Source organism: Myripristis murdjan, chromosome 5 (assembly GCF_902150065.1).
Source record: "Myripristis murdjan chromosome 5, fMyrMur1.1, whole genome shotgun sequence".
Lineage (NCBI taxonomy): Eukaryota > Metazoa > Chordata > Actinopteri > Holocentriformes > Holocentridae > Myripristis > Myripristis murdjan.
In genome coordinates this window covers 11,491,507-11,513,869 of record NC_043984.1, presented here as the reverse complement: position 1 = coordinate 11,513,869, position 22,363 = coordinate 11,491,507, and the positions used below count along the sequence as shown (strand labels likewise).

The following is a 22,363-nucleotide window of genomic DNA, read 5'->3' as shown; positions in this document are numbered from 1 at the left end:
GTGTTCACTCTGCGTGCGTCCATGCTTTTTTGTATAAGAGAGAGAAAGAGAGAGAGAGAGTGAGAGAGAGAGAAAGAGAGGGGGAGGGTGAAAAAGAAAAACAAAGATAGGGATACTTCTGAAACTCTGCTGCGCAACATGCACAAACGCATGCAGCATCTCCCATGATGACTGTGATTGTGCTTTGTTCTGTTTATGTGTGTATAATGAGTCACCAGTGATTGGCCAAGTTGATGTGGTCAGCAATGGAGGCCGAGGGAACACTTTACAGTAAGTGCATCAATGGAAAAGAACCTCACTGGGAGGGATGGGGGGCTGGGCAGAGGAGAAGAGCACATCATTCTTCCAATTGTAGGAGTAAATTACACAAAAATACACAAAACTCACCACAGCTGAGCACAAAAGCCACCGTGACGGAGGAGCAGAAAAAAGAATACTTCAGTTTTGGATAAACACACGTGCAGGGGCTGCAGGAAAAGTAAACAAGGCAAAGAAATTTTTGGCTGGGACAAATGCATCACTTGAGAGAGGAGACTGGAGGAAGGGGGAAGGTAAAATCACACCAAACTGTACAATGTGAACCCTAACGCTCAAAAATAAGAACGCAGTCTGGTTGCACACTAACTGAATATGAGGTTATGATAAAATTAAGTCAGAGTAGAGCACAGCGTGAAGTATAAAGAAGTGTGTTTTTAAGCACAAGTTAATGAAACGCCCTCTAGTCTCTCTCTCGCACTCTCTCTCCCCCTCTCACACACACATACACACACACACACACTGGGAGGGGCGGAATAAGGGAGGATACACTGCCCCACTACACCCTCAACGACCCATTATTCAGCAGCTCTTCCCCATAAATGTGATAATTATATACTTGCCCATTCACAGAACAGCATGAATATACAAACCATGCTGCTTCTGTTTATTCTCCACTAATTCCCCCTTTATGTCTCCTAACACTTTGTTATTCCATTATAAACCAACATTGTTACTCCATTAAGCTGTTTCCTACACGCACTGCTATGCGGTGACCTGAGATCTGTAATATCCTTTCCCTTCTGATCGCAGAGGCTCGTCCATAAAAGAATACGGCTCAATCAGGAAATGTGCATCTTCACAACAATAGCTCGTGTGTGTATGCCTGTGAGGGTGCTCAAGCTGGCAGTGCCCGCCTTTTGAGTGTTTACGTGCATCCATGTGAGTGTGTATGAGTGCCTGTGCCTATGCGTGTGTTTTGATGTGTGTGTGTGTGACTGTGTGCCTGTGTGCTGGCAGGCCAAAGCATCATTGTGTAGCGGCGACCACAGGCCCTCCTTCTCCCCCAACCCGCCACAACAAAGAGCAATTAAACGCCGCTGTCTTGCCAGCTGAGGAGCCGACCGCCAGCCACACTTCCACAAACAGGCAGATCTGTTTAAAACCAAAGGGGAGAAGCAATAAAAGCCAACCTACCGAGAGCTACCCCCCCCCTCCACAACACCCCCTTCCGCTGATTCAAACCAGAAGGTGACTGGCTGGCTTCACCCTATCACTCACTATCAACTTTCAGTCCACATTACCATCAGATGCACGGTTGTGCAGGCAAAACTTTGTTAGCCTGTGCAATGATGGATTTCACATGCTCAGTGCATTTTAGTGGTAGAGCTGAGCAGTCATAAATCAGCATGATTAACTAGGGGATTAATACAACTAGAGTAACTACGTTATGAGCATCCTGTATCTCCAAAAGATGTTGATTCAAATATATGTAGACTTACATGCATAACCTGCATGTCAAACCTCCATTCGTCTCAGTATTACAGGGCTGTAAACTGTGGAAAAAAGAGCTCGGGTAGACAGAGAGCGTTCTTCAGGGTTTGTTATGCTTCTGTCAATGACAGGCTACCGCTCTACAGGATGCCTACAAGGAAGTGCACTGTGTTTGTTTGACCTGCCAAAGATTCCCTCAAGGATTAAAGCCTTGTCTTCACCACATTAAAACAGTGGAAATGGTAGCACATAGTGTGCCAGTTTCTCTCATTCTTTCATTTGGTGGCGTCAGCCGCAGCCAAGGCTCTACAACTGCATGTATATGTTGTCTGTGTTTTGCTGAAACCTACTATCCCCCCATTGTCCTTCTTCCTATGTTACCACTGTTGTAAAGAACTGGAATATTATCTAACATTTAGTATATTTCACAAGCTTTGAAAATGTTTTTAGATGGTAAAATGCTTGCACCCTGGTGGCTCACCTGGTAGAGTGTGTGCCACATAAATCGTTACTGCAGTGGCCCAGGTTTGATTCTAGACAGAGCCCCATGATGACCCTCTCTCTTCCCTGCCTTTCCTGTCTCTCTCCACTGTCACAACTGAATAAAGCAGAAAGCAAAATAAATAAACTAAAAAAAAGAGAGAGATGTATAAAATGCTTGTCCGTGAGAGCCAACCCGGTTTCGTCAGTTCCTATAAACTCTGATGCAACATTTTTTCGAGATATGATTTTTTTGTTGCTGAACAGTCCTCTTGGTTTCGCACAGTTCTCTGTGATCCCAGCAGGGGGCAGGAGTGCAGGAACCTGTCATGAAGCGCCTGTGGAGCCCATCCTGGGCCTGGCCTAGCCCAGCCCACCCTAGCCCGGCTCGGCCTGGGTTCAGCGTGGGCCGCATCGCGGTGTCTCTGGTCAGGCAGCCTGGAGCCCTTGGGTGCTGGCAAGGGGTGCGGGCGTCCGGGAGGGGCCCCCTCAAAAGCCATCTACGAGGGGCCACACCCACACGGCCATTACGGTAGAGGCTGTTCTGGGCTTCTCCCGAGGCCGCCCGCCTGCCATTTTTAGAGCAGCAACAGAGTAGACCACATGCTGTGGCTTCAGGCAAGTGGGGGGAAGGAAGGTTTTTCTTCTTTATTTTCAGTCAAAGCGCCATGGACTTTGGGAGAATTTTACATTTACATTCCAGTATACTAAGTCAGTCTAGAGAATGGGATAAGTCTACGACGGAATGAAAAAAAAAAATATCTTTTTTTGTTGTTGCCAACTTGCTCCGTGATTAAATGTTTGCCCTCACATTGTTCAGCAATACAGCACTTGAAGCAGCGTGTACTTTTCATTTATGAGAAATAAATCCCATAGCCAATACCTTTTTATCCATCTGTTTTTGTTGTGTGGTTTTGTGTTTCACCAAATCATAAAAGAATAGATGAACTGAGAGTATTACACGTAGTTCCAAGATCTTATGAAATGTGAAGTTTGGTTGATTCAGTCCTACACACTCCCAGTGTTCCTCAGGATGGTGTGTGGGTGAAGCATTGGGTGGTCCAAAGGAGAGAAAACTTGAGCTTCCTCTTGCACACATATGGTGCGGCTTGGCCTTTTTGTTTTGTTTTAGGGGTTTTAGGTTATAAGTAATAAAGTTCCCTTTAGGTACGACATGCTTATTTTACCTACCTATAATGTCATTCTATTTCTGAATTGCATGCCCTCCAATTTCACTCTGCTGCACGCTCAGACTCTGGCCCCGCTACATTATCCATTACATCAAGCTCTAGTTTTGACAATCTCGAACCAAGTTTTTACCCCAAGCCCCCCTCTCTCTCTCTCCAGCTCTCTTCTCGCTCTTCTTGATCTCTCTTTCTCCTCTTGATCACTATCACCAGGAAGTCCCCACATCAGTCTCTTCTCCAGAGAGGAAATACAAATCAAGAAGCCTTCACTGGTGTTCCACACAATCACTCAATACACGCAGACATCTGATACTGTTGGTCACCATCTAGAAAATAGAGGGGAACGCACACTTTTGACCCGCTTGAAGATATTATCCCTCCTGCAGAGCAATAACCCTCCCATAAATAAACGATAGTTCCAATCCCCCAAACCACATCGTTATGGCACTAAAACATCAAATGTAAAGCTTTGAGCTACAGAGATGGAGGCTTTGTCTTGTTGAGGGGGATACCACAGCGCTGAAGTGCAACTTGTGATAGAAAAAAAAAAAAGATCCTATCCAGATAGAAACAATCACAGTTATAGTTAGGCTACTGGCTCTCACAGTATGCCATTTTTCCTTTCTCAAATATATTAAAAGGGGTTTAAGTAAGTCATATAAATCCATGCAGAATTATTCTAATAAGTAAAAAATTGCTGCGGTTTGCATTAATAACAGAATCCTATCATCCAATAGAGGAACAACCCATCTGACTATACGCAGACATGGCATCAGAGCCATGTTGGCAGAAATGCTCCCACAATGTAGTGAACCATTGGCTGCAACAAATTTAACAAGGAATTCAAGACAATTTCACGCTTTGAGCATTACATATGCTGTGGACATATCCAACTATTGTAGATATGATAGAAACGATTTCTGAAAACCATTCACCCAATTGGCACAAGTCACCTTGTTAAAGAGAGGAGGCTTTTGCCGCTGAATACAGAGTAAAAACCTGAGCGCTCCGGTGAAAGAAGCACGCTGAGGACAGGAGTTCATTAAATCGAGCAGAACATAAGTTATTTCCTGGGTGAGGGGACCCAAAGATGGCTGCTGGTGGCACACGAAACACATGGAACAGATCACACAACGCGCAGAGTTGGATTTGACCATACCAAATAAAGCAACCAAAAAAAGAAAACCTCAATTTACTCCCTTAAAAACCCTCCCCTCCTTTTTGGCAGGGCTCCACCAAGGAGTAATGAGCTCCCACCCAAACCTCAGCACCAGCTGTCAGGGTCTGGGGGCACCAGCTAAATATGTATGATCCAGCGGGGCGGAGGGGAGAGGTGGTCTGACTTGCGGGGTACAGCTCAGCACCCTCTGACATGACAGCCTTCGAAGAAATCGATAAAAGAGTCAACATGAAAGAACAAGTGGCAGCTAATTGTTCAAAGAGATTAAAATACTGACACGCACGGGCTTAGTGACTCAATACACTGACTCACATTAAAGAATCTGAGGCTGGAGGTTCGAGGCACACACACAGACACATGAAGGCATGCCTCCACATTCAGAAACACATGCACATCGGCATACGTTGGCACCGAGTTATTGCTGCCCCCCTGCACGCAACCGCTCTTGGCTTGATCAACTGAAACAAGTATTTACATTGCGGTGTTTCCTTGTGTGTCTTGGTTCGCACATGGAGCCCACCATGCTGAAGAGTCTCTGCTAACACACGAGTACAACACTATGGGGAGCTGAAATGCTTTTTCAAACTACAATGGTTGAAAAGCAATTTTTACATTTTTTTAAATTATGTTAACACCACAGGTAACATGAAGAGTGTGTTTACAAAGGAAAATCTTCAAAAGAAAAATCCAATTGTATTCATTTCTATAAATCCCGGGTAATTTCAGTCAAAAGAAATCATACTAGTTGGCTAACACATGGGCAATATAAATATAAAATTTTGAACAGTGGATTCGGAAAATATGTTAAACGAAACATTGCATACAACTCATTTTCTCACTCAACTCATTTTTTTTCAGGAATTGATTAATCTGCTTTTTCATAAATGAAGTCTTCATATTCAAACAGCCAGGCTCTCCCCATCAAAAACACAACACTGCAAATGAAAGCAACTTGAATAAATGGAGCGTTTTACAGATGCTAACCGTTAAATTAGTTTCATAAACGTCCCAGTGCAGATGGGGGTTAGACAAAATATGTTTTTATGACATACTGGCCCGCTCTGGGGTTAAGGATCAACTCTATATCTGACTCTATCACGCTGCACGCACGCTGACTCTCAGTCTGCAGTGTCCACTCGATATGTGGAGCACTCAAATCCCTCTCTTTCACAAAGTATGCATAAAGAAGAAATTGAAAGAAGCCGTCCTTGCGCCATTCTGAGCAATTGCATGCATGACGCCTGTATGGGCCATTAGGTGGCCACAGGTCTCCCAGACAGACAGGGAGATTACAGGCCAGCCGTCGGCTTGTATACAGCAAGAAGGCGGTGGACCAGGTTTTGTTTGGGGGTAGACAGACTGCTGAGTTTATGGAGCTCATACTTGCATGTAATACCTTGTGTCATAAACAAAACATTAAACATGTTATGCAATGTTTAGAATTTTAAAGCGGCACAAGAGTCCTGTCAGATTGAAGGAATGTGCAAAAAAATCACGGAGGAAAACAATCAATCTCTCCTCAACGCTATTTATTGTACGAGTGATTATTCCCAAAGAGCGAGACAGTAAGAAGACGGTGAACTCAGCTTCGCGGGGTGGTGGCAGTGTCTTTTTTGCCTGTAGAAAAGACACTTGCACATATAGCATGACTCGCTCCTTTTGCAGCATTTACAGTACAAAAGCAGCACTGCAGTCTTTTCATATGTGAAGAGGAAAAAATCCTCACATAGGGAAAAGATTACTTTGTCCTCACTGCTATATGTGATTAACAACAAGTCTGGTGACTGACTGTGTTCTGTCCACTGGTTGAAATGCTGCCTGTTGGTGGTTGGATTACTCAAAGCCGCCAACATGCCCCAACAGTGGAGACAGACCACTTGAACCAGGCAGGTCATTTTATTAAAAGCATCTTGTTGCTTTTCATGTCTGACTCAGAAACGGCTCAGTGGCAAATATCTGCTTGATGCAATATCAACAGTGATATTAATTAACAACCTATTTGGTGTATGACCCACCACTCTGTCCCCCCTTGTCTCTCTGTCTGTCTCTCTTTACGTATATATATCGCTGTCTCTCTCTCTCTTCTCCCCCACTTCGCTTGCTCTCTCATTTTCCGTTGACAAGCTTTCTGAATCTTTGACCACACAGCCTGGAAAAATAGCACGGAGTCATGCTGCAAGGCAAGTCTATCCCTGACCCTGATTCCCTCTTACCACATTTCCATCAGCAGCGAAGTAAAACACATCTAATCATTTCAATTTTCCCCCTCCGTCGCAGTATTATTAACATTGTTAATTTTCTGAGGGTTGCAGCCCAGAGAGGAATGTCAAGGGAAATGCATTACGGAGAGATATTCCATTGATCCACCATTATACACACTAACTTGGCTGCTGTAATGTCCTAATGATACCGAGGCCAGTTTAAAACCAATGTAGAAAACAGAGAGCTAGTCCCCCTTTAAAATAAGACGCATATAAAAGCGAGCGTATGATGTATGTGCAGATGAAGCCTAACCATTTTGTCTCTCTACACTGCATGCAGGGGAGCTGTTGGGAATTGTGCATGTGTTTGCACTGTTGCCCCCCTCCAATCACACACCTTGATCCCTCTCAATCCCCACACAAAACAGTGGCACCACAAGTTTGAGCCCCTTAAATCCTCACCGCCTTCCCGCCCAGCTCTTTCATACAGTGGTGAGAGAAGCGCGGAGTACAACAAGCTCTACGAGGGCGCAGGCTCTATTTCTTCTCACAAGATTTGGATGTATGCAAGACAAACTGCGCAAACACTGCCATCACCTCGAGCAACTGCTCACGGGAAGCACATTCATTTTCTATCGAGCTGAACGACCAAAAGAATGTCCAGCAATATGAAGCTGGGCGACTAGTGAGCTTAGCATGGAAAAGCTGACCACTGCTGAACTTTCTGGAGGCAACCAATACTTTTTTTTCCTTGTTTTAATCCTGTTTTCTTACCAAGGCAAAACTTTTTTTGTTGTGAAAAGATGAGAAAAATTCTGCCAGCCATGACCAAAACGCACGAGAAGTTGATGACAGCTATGCAGAGTTTTGCAGCGGCCTACATTGTAATTTCCATTCGAGAAATTACAGAAAGAAATACATGATAAACAATGTGCGGAGAAACAAATTCTACTTGATGGTTTTGACATAATATGAGACAGTGTTCGGTGGTACGTTGGGCAGCATAATCAATTGTTGAAAACAATGAAAAATACATATTTGGCCGTATTTACATGCCTGTATGTTCAAAGTTGTAATTCAGACTATCCTAATCATCAGAGCTGGATAACTGAGTGACAAAGTGACGAAAAAAGCAAAGATTGAACTCCTTGGATTATTAATGAGTGAAGGAAGTCATCTGTGCATTCATGATACACTGTTCAAGTCAACCAGGAGCACAGCAGGAAAAAAGGGGAGCACTCTGAGGGTTCCCTTCAGATAGTTGAGGTGATGTACCATGTTGAGTTAGAAACAACTCCACTACTCAAGTAGAAGTGCTGTTACCTTACTGAGGTAAGGCAAGAGAAGACGTTCTGCTATAAAAATCAACTTTAATAAAGTAAAAAGAGGGAGAAAAAGTTACTGAGGTCCTTTTTCAAAACAGTAACTGTGTTAGGCGAGATTGTTTCCATGCGGTTATAAAAGGACGAGAGCACACCATTCAGACTAGAGTCTTTTAAAGGTGCATTCTGCAAAACTGATGAGGGCTGATTGAAGTGAGGACCCTGTAGACTCAACTGACAAATGTGGACTAAGCACATAATATGATGGTTGAGTCTACTTGGCTCTCATCATCAAGCCAACTCTCTGATATTTTCCCACTTTTCCCCCACATTTATTCCATATTTTTTCCAGTTGAATGGTTCTCACTTGAACTGATCATCAGCAGTTTTTCATCGTGCAGCTATTATTTGGAAACCAGATTCCTCCTCATCTTTGCTGACTGACTGTTCACTATGAAAGGTGCCACAATCTGTCATTGATCATTTGTTCTCTGTAGTGGATGTTATTTAAAATGTAGTGAAGTACAATGCTCCAAGTAAAATTAGAGCGTTGTACTCAAATACTCAAAAAAAGAACATGTACACAAAAAGCTAATGATTTACAGTAAAGTAATGTAATGTGAGTAAATGTAATTAGTTACTTCCACCTCTGGTAATATACCTGAGGACAGCCTGCCACACGGTGATGAAGATGAATCATTCTCATTTGAAATGTATAAGATCAGCTGCCTTCCAGAAAGCAGAAGAAACTACTTTGATGTTGAAGATACCTTGAGGTTACTGATGAGAAAATTGGACTGGCTCTACCTGAAGCAGCTCTTTTTCAATATTCGCCACCACTGGTCATGTTTACTGATGGGTTTTGGATGGTATAGGAGTGGAGACTGGGTACCAACTACCACCAAGAAGGTTTGACCTTGCTGTAGGAGAGGTCTGATTTAGCTAATCTTTTTGATAAAGATTCATAACTTACATAACTAGATAATCTTCAAAAGGCCTGGGCAAATCTACTGGAGAGATTGCTCCATTCATTTATTCCCTCCAAAAAAAATGCACATGGTAACTGACATGTGGAGAGAATAACTGTCCAAATAAAAAATGCAATCAGCTCTGTGGAACGTAATTGTGCCCACCCAATACCCCAATGATCATCACACCCGCAGTGCCTACTGTACCTACCCTGAAATCTAAACCACAAGGAGCAGAAAATAGTAAATAGAGCAGAGAAAGCTTTTTGAAGGGGCTGTTAAGCGCTGAACACAATCTGTAATTATAGATCTCACTTGCTCCCTTTTGAAGACGACTGTAAATGAGAACACGCCAAAGATTTAGATTACTACAAGTCTTATAAAATGAGCAAAGGCAGCCCATGCGGACCACTTAGCTACAGTATAGGAGCTCTTGCCTCCCCTCTCATTTCAGCTTAATGTAAAACATGGAGCATTAATGAACGATAAGAAGAAAAGGAAACCTTAACTTAAAGGCTTATGCCAATAAGAGGCCATGTGCCAAATGAGAGGGCAAGGAAATGCCTCAGAATGTGTCAAGAAACTTGCCACGTATGACAAATTCACATGTGTCTGTGAGGATTTTGGCACTTGATGTTCATTACAGACCTCATGGTCCATTTCCTATGGATACGCAGCATTTTGTCTCATTTATTCCTTAGTGGATCTCCAGCTTTTCAAGTGACATAATTGTTATTTTGCATGCTTACATGTAAAACCACTCAGACAGATAGCTAGGTAGATCAATGGATGGATGGATGATAGATAGATAGATAGATAGATAGATAGATACATACATACATACATACATACATACATACATACATACATACATACATACATACATACATAGATGGGGCACTCAACGGGTGTTATGTTCTGTGATACATTGCCCTCAATTCAGAGGTGAAGTTTAAACGGGTGTGAATACAATCCTGTAGGAGTGTGTGAGAGTGTAAACTATGTGCATGTTGCAGTCTTTGTTCTTCTACTCACACCCTTTTGGAATAAGAAAATAAAGCGATGAAGGTCAGTTGGAGAGCAGACTGCCAAATATAGCCGCTGTGTTCATGTGAGGGCCAGACTCTCCAGAACGACAAGCCCAGCTCTGACCATGCCCTGTAATTGAGGAGAAAATAAGGACAGAAATTATATGTTTATTTTTGACAACAATTTTAATCTTCTGTACTCTCCTTCAGAGAAAAAGAGACGCCCACAAAAGGCGCTGAGAATCGTACTTGCTGAAATCTGAAAGCTAAGAATCCCTTTTTTCACCCAATATATAAAAATCGATCAAGCAAATGCCACCTTGCAGCGGCTTGACTTGGTTCCAGATACATCAGACGATGTCAGTGGCTCTGAGACAATGTTTTAACATGTACACTGAATAACATCACTTCAAAGTTATGGAAAAACTGCTTGTTTTGGAGACTGAGTTACACATGACAGTATCACAACTTTCCAAATACCAACATTATGATATATATGATTTATTCTGTGTTACTTTTCACTGAAAAAAATGATCCAGCTGATGCTGTTTCTAATTCTTATTCAGTGTAATACTGCAGGCATTAGTGTCTACAGATATACTACATGAGAATAGATTCATGTTTTTAAATATCCCCTTAAAAGTCTTCTTCATGTAACTCATATAAGCTTGATACTACTGTGATAATACTATTTAGGTAATAATGATTTACATCAGCATATAAAGGCAAACAAATAAAAAGGTGGATTTAGGTGTTCAGGTGTTCTCACCACTATATTCCTGACTGCTGGTATAACAAGGAATTTGTATTTATGCTTAAAATACAACATTAACTGACTTCCCTGGGTGATTTATGATTTTTTAACTGAAAATGAATCTATATAATTTATTTTTATTTTTGCCATTGTCAAATGGTGAGAGGCAAATAATACATTTTGTGTTGCAGAGATCACTGCCAGTGGCCTAAAGTAAATGCAGGCCTTTTGGGGGGAGATGCTACGAACTATTTAGCAAACAAGGCAGCTGAGCAACATTAGGCCTCCTCATATTTTTCTTTGAAATATTTTTTTTTATTATAGACTCATGAGACAACATTAATGATGATACAAAGATGTTTGTGGCAATTTTAAAAAATATCATTTTACAGAAGTTTCAGGCAAGACTTTTTTGTTTTTGCACTTTCAAACAAATACTAGCTTTCATCCTTCATTTCCTCCTCTTTTAATCAAAAGTCTCACTTGAGGAAACAGTCTTGCCAGTTTCCCCTAGTGTATAGCGCCATTTGAGCGCGTTTTATTTGATGTGATAATCTCTTCTTTATTTTATTTAATGACTTGCCCCTCTCATTCTTTGCTTGTCTCTGTAGTTGAGCCTTTTTTAACCATCAGTTAATGTCTAAAAACGCAGTTAACTGCATTTAAGAATATTGAAAACAGAGAGAGGGTTGAAACCAGAATAATAAAATCTCAAATGAAAACCACAGACTCGGTCAGCTTAATTTTTTGATTTATGTGGCGCAGGCCGAGGCTACATGTTCTTTTGTTATTTTTCCCCTCTCGGAGGAAACTGGAAAAAGCAGCTCTGTATTTTTTCACTTCAAATCTTATTTACAGTGCGGCTATTACTTTTAAGACCCTGGATCGGAAATCCCTAGCCTTTGAGCTCCTAGATATGCCTAATAGCAGAATGGCATTTATGTCCAAATATATCAATTGTGTTTATGGAGAGAAGATAAGCCGGCCAGACAGTGCCTGAGATATTTCATTGTGAGATTATGTGAAAATGTAGCTGATATCCCGCATGCTTCAGGCCGTAGCCTACCAACAGAGATTATCCCTGTGGAGGAAAAAAAAACATGACAGTGAAATTGAAATAATGGCGACATGGTGATTGATGAGTAACCCATTCATACATTTATCTTGAAAAATGATTCGACACTCTCTCGGTTTGGGGAGGTGGGATGTCCTCTTTTATCCACCAATCTGCATCCATTTTCCTCCCTCTCTCGGTTTTTATTGCTTCTCAGCGAGTCTTCAAAGAGCCCATAGCTTATAATTAGGGGGCGGGCTCCCCGTCTCTCAAAACACTTCCCCGCGCTAGTGCCCAAGTTCTTCCAAACTGTCCCGGGACAGAGAGCTGCGCTTCTCCCACTCCCCCTCTGCCTTCTTAGGATTTTGTTTCTCAGGGATGGCCGCATCTATTCTGGAGGTAGGGAATGTAATTGTAAGTGTTTTTGTTTCTTTTTTTCACATACAAACGCAACTTTTTACGTCATGAATGCTGTGGGAAATTCCTGCTCGAGTTCATTTTGAAGTAACGCAGTTGTAACCTGAGGTGAGGAAACTTTAGTCTGCGCTGTTGGCATTTGAATGTGTTGGCGTCTGAAAATGATGGAAGACAGATTGAATCTGTGACACAATCGAAAGTTGAAAATTAGAATCTAAAGCTGATAAGTAATGCTTTGTGGGCTTATTGTGATTTGTGTTGTAGCGCGTGAGCTGTCTAACGAGTTTTGCTCAGAAATGCTCCAGTGAGATGCGCTCCTCTGTTTACTTTTGCATACGCTAACAATTACACTTACCCTAGGCCTATTTTTGTATCTTTGTCACCAATAACATGCAGAAAAAAAGTCAGTGCCATTTAAACTACAGCATATTTCCTACAGTCACCGTTGTAGGCAGCAAGACAGTGCAGAGCCAACACGCACTGGGCTACAACATTAGGTCTGTGACTGAGCATTATTAATCTGGTAACAAGGAGCTTAAGCAACAGGATGGGCCGATTTGACCCCAGGCACTTGTTGGAGGAAAGGGTGATAATCATCTCTGACTGGAGAGGCAGCATGGAAAGCCTGTGGTGTTATGTCTTAAGTGCAGTAATGCAAATGCTGCAAAGACTGGAAGAAATTTTCAAAATTACAAGCTAGGATGACACATAAATATAGTAATCTTATACAGAAATTTGATAGGATGCTATACAGATATCATGACGAACTTCAATCCACACAGAAATATTCTAAGAATATTATAGTAATACCAAAGGAGATAACAGATACCATAAAGTACTACAAAGTCAGTGTAAATGCCTCATCAAAGCAGCATGGAGATACTTTCAGCACCTTTAGTAAAATTATAGGGACATTATAGTGATTTTGGTTTAAGAGTGCAGTATCTAGTAAAGGTACAGACATAAAATGCCCTGATGTGTTGGCAAAAGTTGCTAATCACATGTTTCATTGTAAAGCAGGAGCTTAGAAAAAGCAATTAATCTTTTAGGTAAATTAAATGGCTTCTATTCACAGCGTACGGAGAGGTTCAGTCGCATATCAGCATTCACTTGAAAAGTGGAAAATGCTGAGCTTTCCATATAGACCAATGTTATGTTTTCAGGAAATGGCATGCCATGATCTGACTAACATGATGATTGACAGAGACACTGCTAACCTCCAAATCAGTAAGAGGAAAAAAAAAAAAACAGAACAGTGGCGAGATGGTTATGATAAAGTGTTCCATTGTGGCAAGTTATAAACTTAGCATGTCTAACCATCTGCGATGCCATGGTGACCACTAGAGACAAAAAAAAACATGTTTGGCAAGATATCTATGTCCGGCCTAACTGGGACACAATTACTGATGCCGTTAACAATGGGTACGATGCATATAGTCACACAATGTATATTTACCTACGCTGTTCCCTATGCAGACTGTGGAGCTAGTTTCAAGCAACTTGAAAGCAAACATGATAATCTCAAATAAAGAACATGGCCTGTAGACAGTGGTTTAAGTCAAACAAAAGAGCAAGGGGATTCCTCCTTTGCTGAGCAGAGCAGAACTTTCACAAGCATAAACATACACTGCTTGAAATTGCCCTGACCACTTAGAAAATGGAGAGAGCAGGAAAAGCCAGTGGTGGCAGTCTGACATAAGTTTTTTATTAGAGTTGACACTGACAGAAGCAGCAGCAGCAAGCAGCCATTTCCTGCAGACAGACAGTCTCATTTTCTCTCTCCTCCTCCTCCTCCTCCTCCTCCTCCTCTCCTCCTCCTGTCCAGGAAGAAGCACGTTATGGCTCCAGTCCTCTGGCTATGTTGACTGCTACCTGTAACAAGTTTGGCAGCACCAGCCCCGTCAGGGATTCAGCTACACCCGGTAAGACTGGCAGCAACACTCCTGTAAAGAAACCCTACGCCATGACCTCTGACCTTCAGACAGCCAAGAACGGGCGGACTGCAGACGGCAGTGGCCTGGCGGACTCCTACACTGGCTCCTTCACCACAACGGGAGGAGGAGGTGGAGGTGGAGGACTGCTCACCCCTACTGGAAGCCCCCCTCCTTCAGCTGGAGGCTACACTTCAGAGTATAACCCTTTCACCCACTCCTTCCAGACCTCTGTCTCCCAGGACCCGTCTCTTCTCGTGTCCAAGGCCCACGCTACGGCCGACTGCCTCACCAGTGTCTACACCTCCCTGGATATGACACACCCCTACGGCTCCTGGTATAAGGCTGGAATCCACCCTGGCATCACTGCTGCGCCAGCGAATGCCACATCCTCCTGGTGGGACGTCCACCCCAACTCTAACTGGCTGTCAGCAACCCAGCCTCAGGCGGACGGAGGTCTCCAGGCCTCCCTGCAGCCTGTAGCACCCCAGGCATCTCTTAGCCCCCAGCTGCCCAGCTACAGCACCGACTTCACACCCCTCAACCCAGCTCCTTACCCCTCCGTGGGCCTGGGCTCCTCCTCACACCTCCTTCAGCCCTCCCAGCACATGCTACCCCAGGACATGTACAAGCCCAAGCCTGTGCCCAGTGCAGGGCTAATAGAGAGCCCTATGGGCCTGAAGCCAGCAAGGGGATCAGGGGGCTACGGCGGAGGAGCAACGCCCACCAGGTCTTCCTGTGATTGCCCCAACTGCCAGGAGCTGGAGAGGCTGGGGGCCTCAGCCGCATCCCTGAGGAAGAAGCCCGTCCACAGCTGCCACATCCCGGGCTGCGGGAAGGTCTACGGCAAGGCATCCCACCTCAAAGCCCACCTGCGCTGGCACACTGGCGAGAGGCCTTTCGTCTGCAACTGGCTGTTCTGCGGGAAGCGTTTCACCCGCTCAGACGAACTGGAGAGGCATGTGCGCACGCATACACGGGAGAAGAAGTTCACCTGCCTGCTGTGCAACAAGCGTTTCACACGCAGCGACCACCTCTCCAAGCACCAGAAGACCCACGCAGAGTCTGCACTGCAGGGGAAAGGTGTGGCTGTGGAGGGAGACACAGATCCTAGGAACGAAGAGAGCGCAGACCTTAACAACAGTGCTGTACCCGCCAACTCTGTCCCTGACCCAATCACCAATGGAGATGAAAAGACTGGCACCCCTAATCGAGTGGAGAACAGCAGCGGACTGCTGGAGATCTGACTTCATGCATTAATCTATGCATTCCTATTTTGAAGCATGGCTGGGTTAATTTTTTCTGTGGTGATAAGTTCATCATTTTAAGTACAAAAAGACACACTATCTTTGTTTCAAGACATGCTTAAGGATACAATGCACCAAGTTTGAAAAGACTTTGATGATAAATGACTGAGCATGTTGCAGGTAGCAATCACTTCACTTTGTGTGGACCACACACGCTCACGAGCAAACTTGGAAAACATTTGAAGTATAAGCAAATATGGAAGCAGCAAATACACAAATGCACACATGCATGCAAGCACAAATGCATGCAGAGAAACAGCTACGAGCAAATGTGCGAGCATACATAAATCCATACATGCCTGGAAACACATACATATGCATGCATTTACACACACACACACACACACACACACACACACACACACACACACGCATACACACATAGTAGCCTACACACATTTTCTGCATTTCAAATGAGACAAACCACTGGGGAAATTTAATCTGCAAAAGCAGAAGGAAAAGAGCTATGAAGCCGCAAAAGGAAAGAAGTTTTAGAACGAGAGTTATGGTTAAGATGATTGAGTTGATGGAGCATTGCATGCCTAAAGGAAAAAAAAATAAGATTTACAGCAGTACTTTGATACTTATTCATTATTCTTGAAACAATCAATGGACAGTATTACAAACTGCTTCTTGTTTCTAATGGAAATTGATGTAAAAGTTTTGTATCTCACTTTTGTGCCTGTTTGCTTCCTACTATGTCTAATTTAATTTCATATTTACATAAATAATCTAATTTATGTCTTAAATTATACACATGAAAGATTATCTTGCATCATGCAGGAAATATAATACCTGGAAAATGCAAGATGGTTGAAGCTGGCCAAAAACATTTGATTAAATTAAGACTTTTGTTTCTATTTATTGGTTATAAGGTGGAGTTGTGGCTATTGTGTTTGGAGATTTATTTATAGATCTTGAAGTTAGATATGTGTGTGTGTAAACTATTTCTGTGTAACCTTTTAATTGTGAAGTTTTCCACACCTGGCAAAGTAATAGTTAATAAGGGCTTCTCCTTGTTTGTACATACTATGCTTTTCCAAACAATAGAGATATTGTTAGGTGTGTTATTTTTCTACTTTTTTATGTTTTCTATATTTTCAGAAGTGTGTAACTTTCCACAATGAAACAACGTCTATGTTGCTTCAGTCCAAAGAAAGATAAAGGTGATAGCTTTCTGTTGTTGTTGATAATTTTGATCATGGTAAAACTGAACCATAGATGTTTGCTGATTTGGATGTGAAATGAAAGTAGAAGATACTGTAAATAGTGATAAAGCATGAACCTGGTAAAGATGTACGTGATGTAAGTGTCATGGTGTCGAATCATGACTGTTTTGGTGCTTTTAAAAGTAAAGACATTCCAAATGAATTTTCTTCCCTGGCCTTTTTTTTTATATATATAGGCCTACATGGGCTTCTGAGAAATGTAAGAAATTGCCTAAGGGTGTAAACAGTGTGTGTGGAAAAGCGATTCTACTTCAAGATGCAGCAAATGAAAAGCAGTTGTCCATTAACTGTTAAGTTCAGGCCTCAACACGCCATCCCCTCCTCGCTCACCTCTTGCTGCTCGTCCTCCCTCCCCCCTTTTCATATCTTACTCTATTTCCACCTCACATGGCTGACCAAATACTTTCATTATCTTTTGCAGTACAAACAAAGCCATCCACTGAGGTGAAGTCTTGGTCCCACACAATGACCCCCTTTCAGAGAGCCACTGTAGTTACACTCCAGACAATTACTCCACTCTCCAGCTTGAGAGGGGTAATTACTGCTAGCGATGCTCCAGCTCAGTCAATGGAGGAGAGAAGAGGGGATTAGGAGAGGGGAGCTGCGGTTGTATTGTTTATTGAGGGAGGCGGTCACACAAAGGGCCCCAATTAAGACAAGATGCACAGCGAAAGACATGATGTGCGGGTACTAATGAGGAGCATGGCTGTCCTCAAGCCATATTTTACGTTATCACACAAAACACTGTCCTGCTACATGCTTTGTATTTTTTTTTTTGTTTGTTTGTTTTTGCCAGAGAATTTGAATCACAATAGGTGGCTGATACTGTAGGTCCTTTTCTGCCCAATTTCCTGTTGGTTCTGTTATTGCAGACCAATAAAAATACTTAAGGTGGGTGGACTGACCACTATCCATTAAAATAGGAGAAAAAAAACCTTAGGGAGGACTGAGTGAGGCCAGCAACAGGTGGGTTGTGTACTGCAAGAGAATCTGGCAAAGAATTATCTCATCTATCAGTCACGGCGTATATCTTTCTAATATAATAGCCCCGCGGGATAGCACTGCTCCTCTATAAAACATGCAGACAGGTGACATTTGAAATGGGCCGCGTGTTTGCAGTGAAACATTAAAATCCTGAGTCACTGAATACTGTCCTAAGAGGCATTTACAATAGGGAGAAAAAATCTGACAAAGTGCAGATTTTCATTAGGGAAGCGCACAGGAGACCTGTGCTGCTGGAACACCCCCGTAGCTACTGACTCTCCTGTTGCACCATTTACACTTCCCAGGCTGCATGGTTCCAATTTAGGGCTTCTAATGAGCTGTAGTTGAGGTCAATTTATATAAAACGTCCCGGGGCCGACTCTGTCATCAGGGACCGACATGTTTATGGTGGTCTGAAGTGGGTGCGCGGTCGAGTCCACAACATAAAAGGCAAACAGGGGAATGGGGTAAGGGTAGGGTGTGTCAGGCCAGTGACTGAGGGTGGGGGGTAAGGAGACGGTCAGTGGCTTTTAAAACCTCCGCTGCTACTGGTATTTTCTGCCTTTTTAAATACACTCCCTCAGCAGTGGTGGTGGTATAACCTTAACTTTATTTTTACTTCTTTTATTTAGAAAGCCAGGAAACATTAAGTGTTGCTTCAAATACGGCCATAAAAAGATAAATATACATGCAGTGACACATAGGGGCACAACCAGAATCTGGACAATCTGTTCCATATGGTTTGCCCACTCATCCCCCCTAGACTCCATTTACAATGGCAAATGTATAGTCCATATCACGACATTAAATACAGTTGTTGGAGACCAGGAAGAAAAAGGCCATTACAGAGGATAACAAACCGACCTGTTAAAGCCATCACACAGCTCATTTCCTGCCCAAATAACATGAAGAAGTAATTTAAAACATTCACTAAAGGAGTGTTTAGTTTCGCTCTAAGACTTGATGAGTAACACAAACTTAAGCTTAATGAATTACACAAGAGGGTTTGAACTTTCCAAGGCACTCAGATTAGGTTGCATACCCTTCAAGCACTCTTGCACTTTAAAATAAGAGATCAACACACCATGATGTGTTAAACCAAATGTTAATGAATCTCTTTTCCTGCTATTATCTGGTCCTAACTGAATAGTCATGTGAAACAATGAGGTGCTCTGACACAGCCACAGGCACGGGCGCCTGCTTCCCCAAGCCTGTGGGTATACAGGGGGGGTGGAGTCAGGCATTTAAGGCAGGACAAAAGCACAGGTGTCTGCAGGTGTGACTGGCTCTCTGTGGCCGAGTCGGGGGAGAAAGGGAGAAGAATGTCAGCGTGCCCAAAGGCTTTGCACTCAGGCTGTAAGCAAAAACAAGATAAGGTCTTGGGTAAAGGGGGAAAGGAAAACTGACCTGAGTGAACCATAATATGACCCAGAGAGGAGCAGAGGTCAGGTCAAAGAAAACAGGGGTGGAAGAGGAAAACACAACAGATAAGAGAGGACAAGAGGTGAAAAGGTCGAGCCCTCTTACAAATGCACTTCATGTCTATTTAACCTATCATTTTTAACCGTCATTTGCATTTGTCAGGCAGGGAAAACTCGATTTGTGCCAACCAACTGTATGTTATAAAAAAGCACATTGGGTGTGCCTAAGTGAGTATAGATGTCCTTGTTCTCATCCTTTGTGCTTGCCTTCATTTATGTACTATGCACTAAATTTACACATCGTGGTAACATGTCTTTGAGTCTGACTCGCGTTATGGTGTCACATGTCTTTCCCGGCTCCTTCCTCATCCTCACTGTGCGATCTGCAACAGAAATACATAACTGAAAGACAATGGATTACCCGCTGGCCTTTATCAAAAATAGTCTGTGGTCTGTGTGCCTTCATCAGTTTTGAAAATTGGAATGACATGCATAATTTCGACAGCACTGTGATACTATCTGTTCATTCGGCCATTTATAAGCCTAACACTCATCTTTACAAAGGGAGTCCACCCTTAGTGTACAGTGCACCAAATGTGCAACTAAATGAGGCCATTTTGTTTATAGGAACTGTGGGAGGGTTGTGGGTGACTGTGCCCCTTTAAAAAGATAATATGGTTCCCATTTAATGGCCTCCGGATGACAAATTGCTTCCAGGGGAAAATGAAGTTAAGAAAATTGCATGTGTGACACGTAAAAAGACATATCCACTCTACTTAAGATGTTTGACATCCGTAATTCAATTACACACAGTAGTAGGTGCCGTCACAAATTTCTGAATATCCGCTTTGCTCACTTTTCTGCTTTTGCTTGCAATGCTTTGGTACTTCAAAAAATTAAAGATTGAGGACATTTTCTATTTTTTTCCCCTTGTAAAAAAAAATTTGTTATGTAATAGCAATTTACATTTCCCAATCACGATGAATGATAAATCGAACAAATACAAATGTAAGGGGATCTACAGTGACAGCAAAGCACATTAGGCTGGTATGGCTTATTTAACTTCAACCTCAATGGAAAGTCTTATTCATTGACAAGAGAAATAGTCCTATACACTGACGGCACAGAGCAAATAGCTCTTGGAGATGGTAGGAAAAACACTTAGAAAATTGGTGCCCATTATAACCTAATACTCTTACAAATATATAGAGCACCCATAAACTGTTCTTTCCTTTTGAAAATGCTTACTATCCTGATGGTATTCTGACTGACATACAGCCCAAACCATCCCTGTTTTTTTTTTTTTTTTTTAGCTCAAGCCACTAAATACTTCCTTGGAACATTTAAAGGGAAGGGATTTAAGAGAGAAAGAGCAGTGAAGGGATAGTGGATAAGGAAACACAAAACCCTCAAAAAAAAAGAAAAAAAGGTAGAGAAAACACAATAAGATAGACCTGCCACTGAAAGTACCGTGGTTTGTGAGAAAAGAGAAACCACCCAAACAACAAATGAATCAGGATTTGGATCAAGTGAATGAGGAAATTGAAGAAGGGGGGACAGAGAGAGAGAGTGAGTGAGAGAGAGAGAGAGGGAGAGAGAGAGAGAGAGAGAGAGAGAGAGAGAGAGACAGACAGAGAGGGAGCGAGAGTCAAAATGAAGTTAGAGAACTGAGTGATTTGGGTTGGAAGCGGGAGCAGGGAGCCAGGGTTGGCAGGGTTTTGGTGGAGGAGTGTGGTGGTTCTGAAGTCCTCCAGCGCGAGGCGCCAGCGTGTCCGGCGGGGGCCCTGACCATGAGCTGCCTCACCCCCTCGGAGCCACGGCCACAAACCCCCTCTCCCCCTTCACCACCAGCACCACCACCCATCCAACCCCAAACCCACTGGCAGGCAGCGCTTCACTGAAGCTGCTGCTGCTGCTGCTGCATGTTTATTTAATATTCAGAAGAAATTGAAATATCTTTGTGGGTTAACACACATACATACACAATTACATATATACACGTGCACCCACTCACCCATGTGGACACACACGCACACGCATACATTCACACACATTACCACCGCAAAATATAAATAAATAAAGTAGAGTAATAATATTCTCTTGATCTAAGGCCAAGAATAGAGTTAGAGAAAATCTTTTTCAAATGGTGTTTTCAGAAGCGTAGTGGGAGGAGCGTAAATGCCTGACACTGCATGTTGCCTAAGGCGGCATGTCTGAGTCTGACTCCCACAGAGGAGAGACAGCATTAACAAAGTGGTTAACAAACAAGAAATACTTCCCATGTGACAAGATCAGAGCAAATGTGAGAGACTAAGCCCAAATATGTCAAATGCGCAGCTAGTTTTGAATGCAAGCGCCATTATGCATGGATTTAGGGATTCATATCTCCTCCATGGAGTTAACAATGTTTACTTCAAAGATGAAGCATTTCAGAAGGTTAGTAACTTGGCAGCTCTGGTGTTTAACAACCCACAGCAGAGTGTGAAGTCTGTCAATGAGAGCGTATAAATGAGGTGTCTGGGCAGGGTTTAATGAGCAAATGTGCATGCGAGCGTTGTCCTCTATGTGTGTGTACATGCACACACACATCCATAATGAGTCTCTGATTATTACAGAGCAATTCCTTCAGACAGAAATCCCTTAAACAGCCTTGGTTTTGGACTTCATGCTATCCCCCTTCTGTCTCCTCTCTCCTCAACAGCCACCAACCACTGCTGCTGCCAAAAATAACACAGGAGCGCCACTCGAACCCGCGCCTCACCATAGCACAGCTTGGCCGCAAGAGAGGGATCAAAACACACACAAAAAAGGAAACACATCATATTGTGGAAGGAGGGGAAAAAGAGCATTCATATAGCTCCATGCTTTCAGATATCTACTGATGATTTTGGCAATGAAGGAACCACACATCTACTGGGCCAAGACAAGGAAAAGGAGGGAGGGAATGTGTGCATGTATATGCGCATGTACGTATGTGTGTACATGTGTGCGTGTGTGTGTGTGTGTGTGTGCATGAGCATGTATTCACATTGTGCTCAGTGTGTATGTGTGTGTATGCGCACACATTTTGGAAGAAGCATAACTACTCCGACAGTATTCATTTCAGATCTCAGTCAGTCAGTAATTTAACCACTAGCCCAATAAAAACTCT

The 22,363-nt window shown here is 42.9% G+C and overlaps 1 protein-coding gene across 2 annotated transcripts; it reads left to right on the top strand.

The window, feature by feature from the left end:
• Nucleotides 1-12,301: 12,301 nt before the first annotated feature.
• Nucleotides 12,302-15,518, top strand: sp7 (Sp7 transcription factor). Of its 2 annotated transcripts, none has more exons than XM_030052233.1 (2): nt 12,302-12,322; nt 14,166-15,518. In XM_030052233.1, the coding sequence occupies exons 1-2, from the start codon at nt 12,302-12,304 to the stop codon at nt 15,516-15,518; spliced, it is 1,374 nt and encodes a 457-aa protein (XP_029908093.1). The 2 variants fall into 2 exon arrangements, with proteins under 2 accessions (XP_029908093.1, XP_029908092.1); XM_030052232.1 differs by having other exon boundaries at nt 12,302-12,337.
• Nucleotides 15,519-22,363: the final 6,845 nt, after the last annotated feature.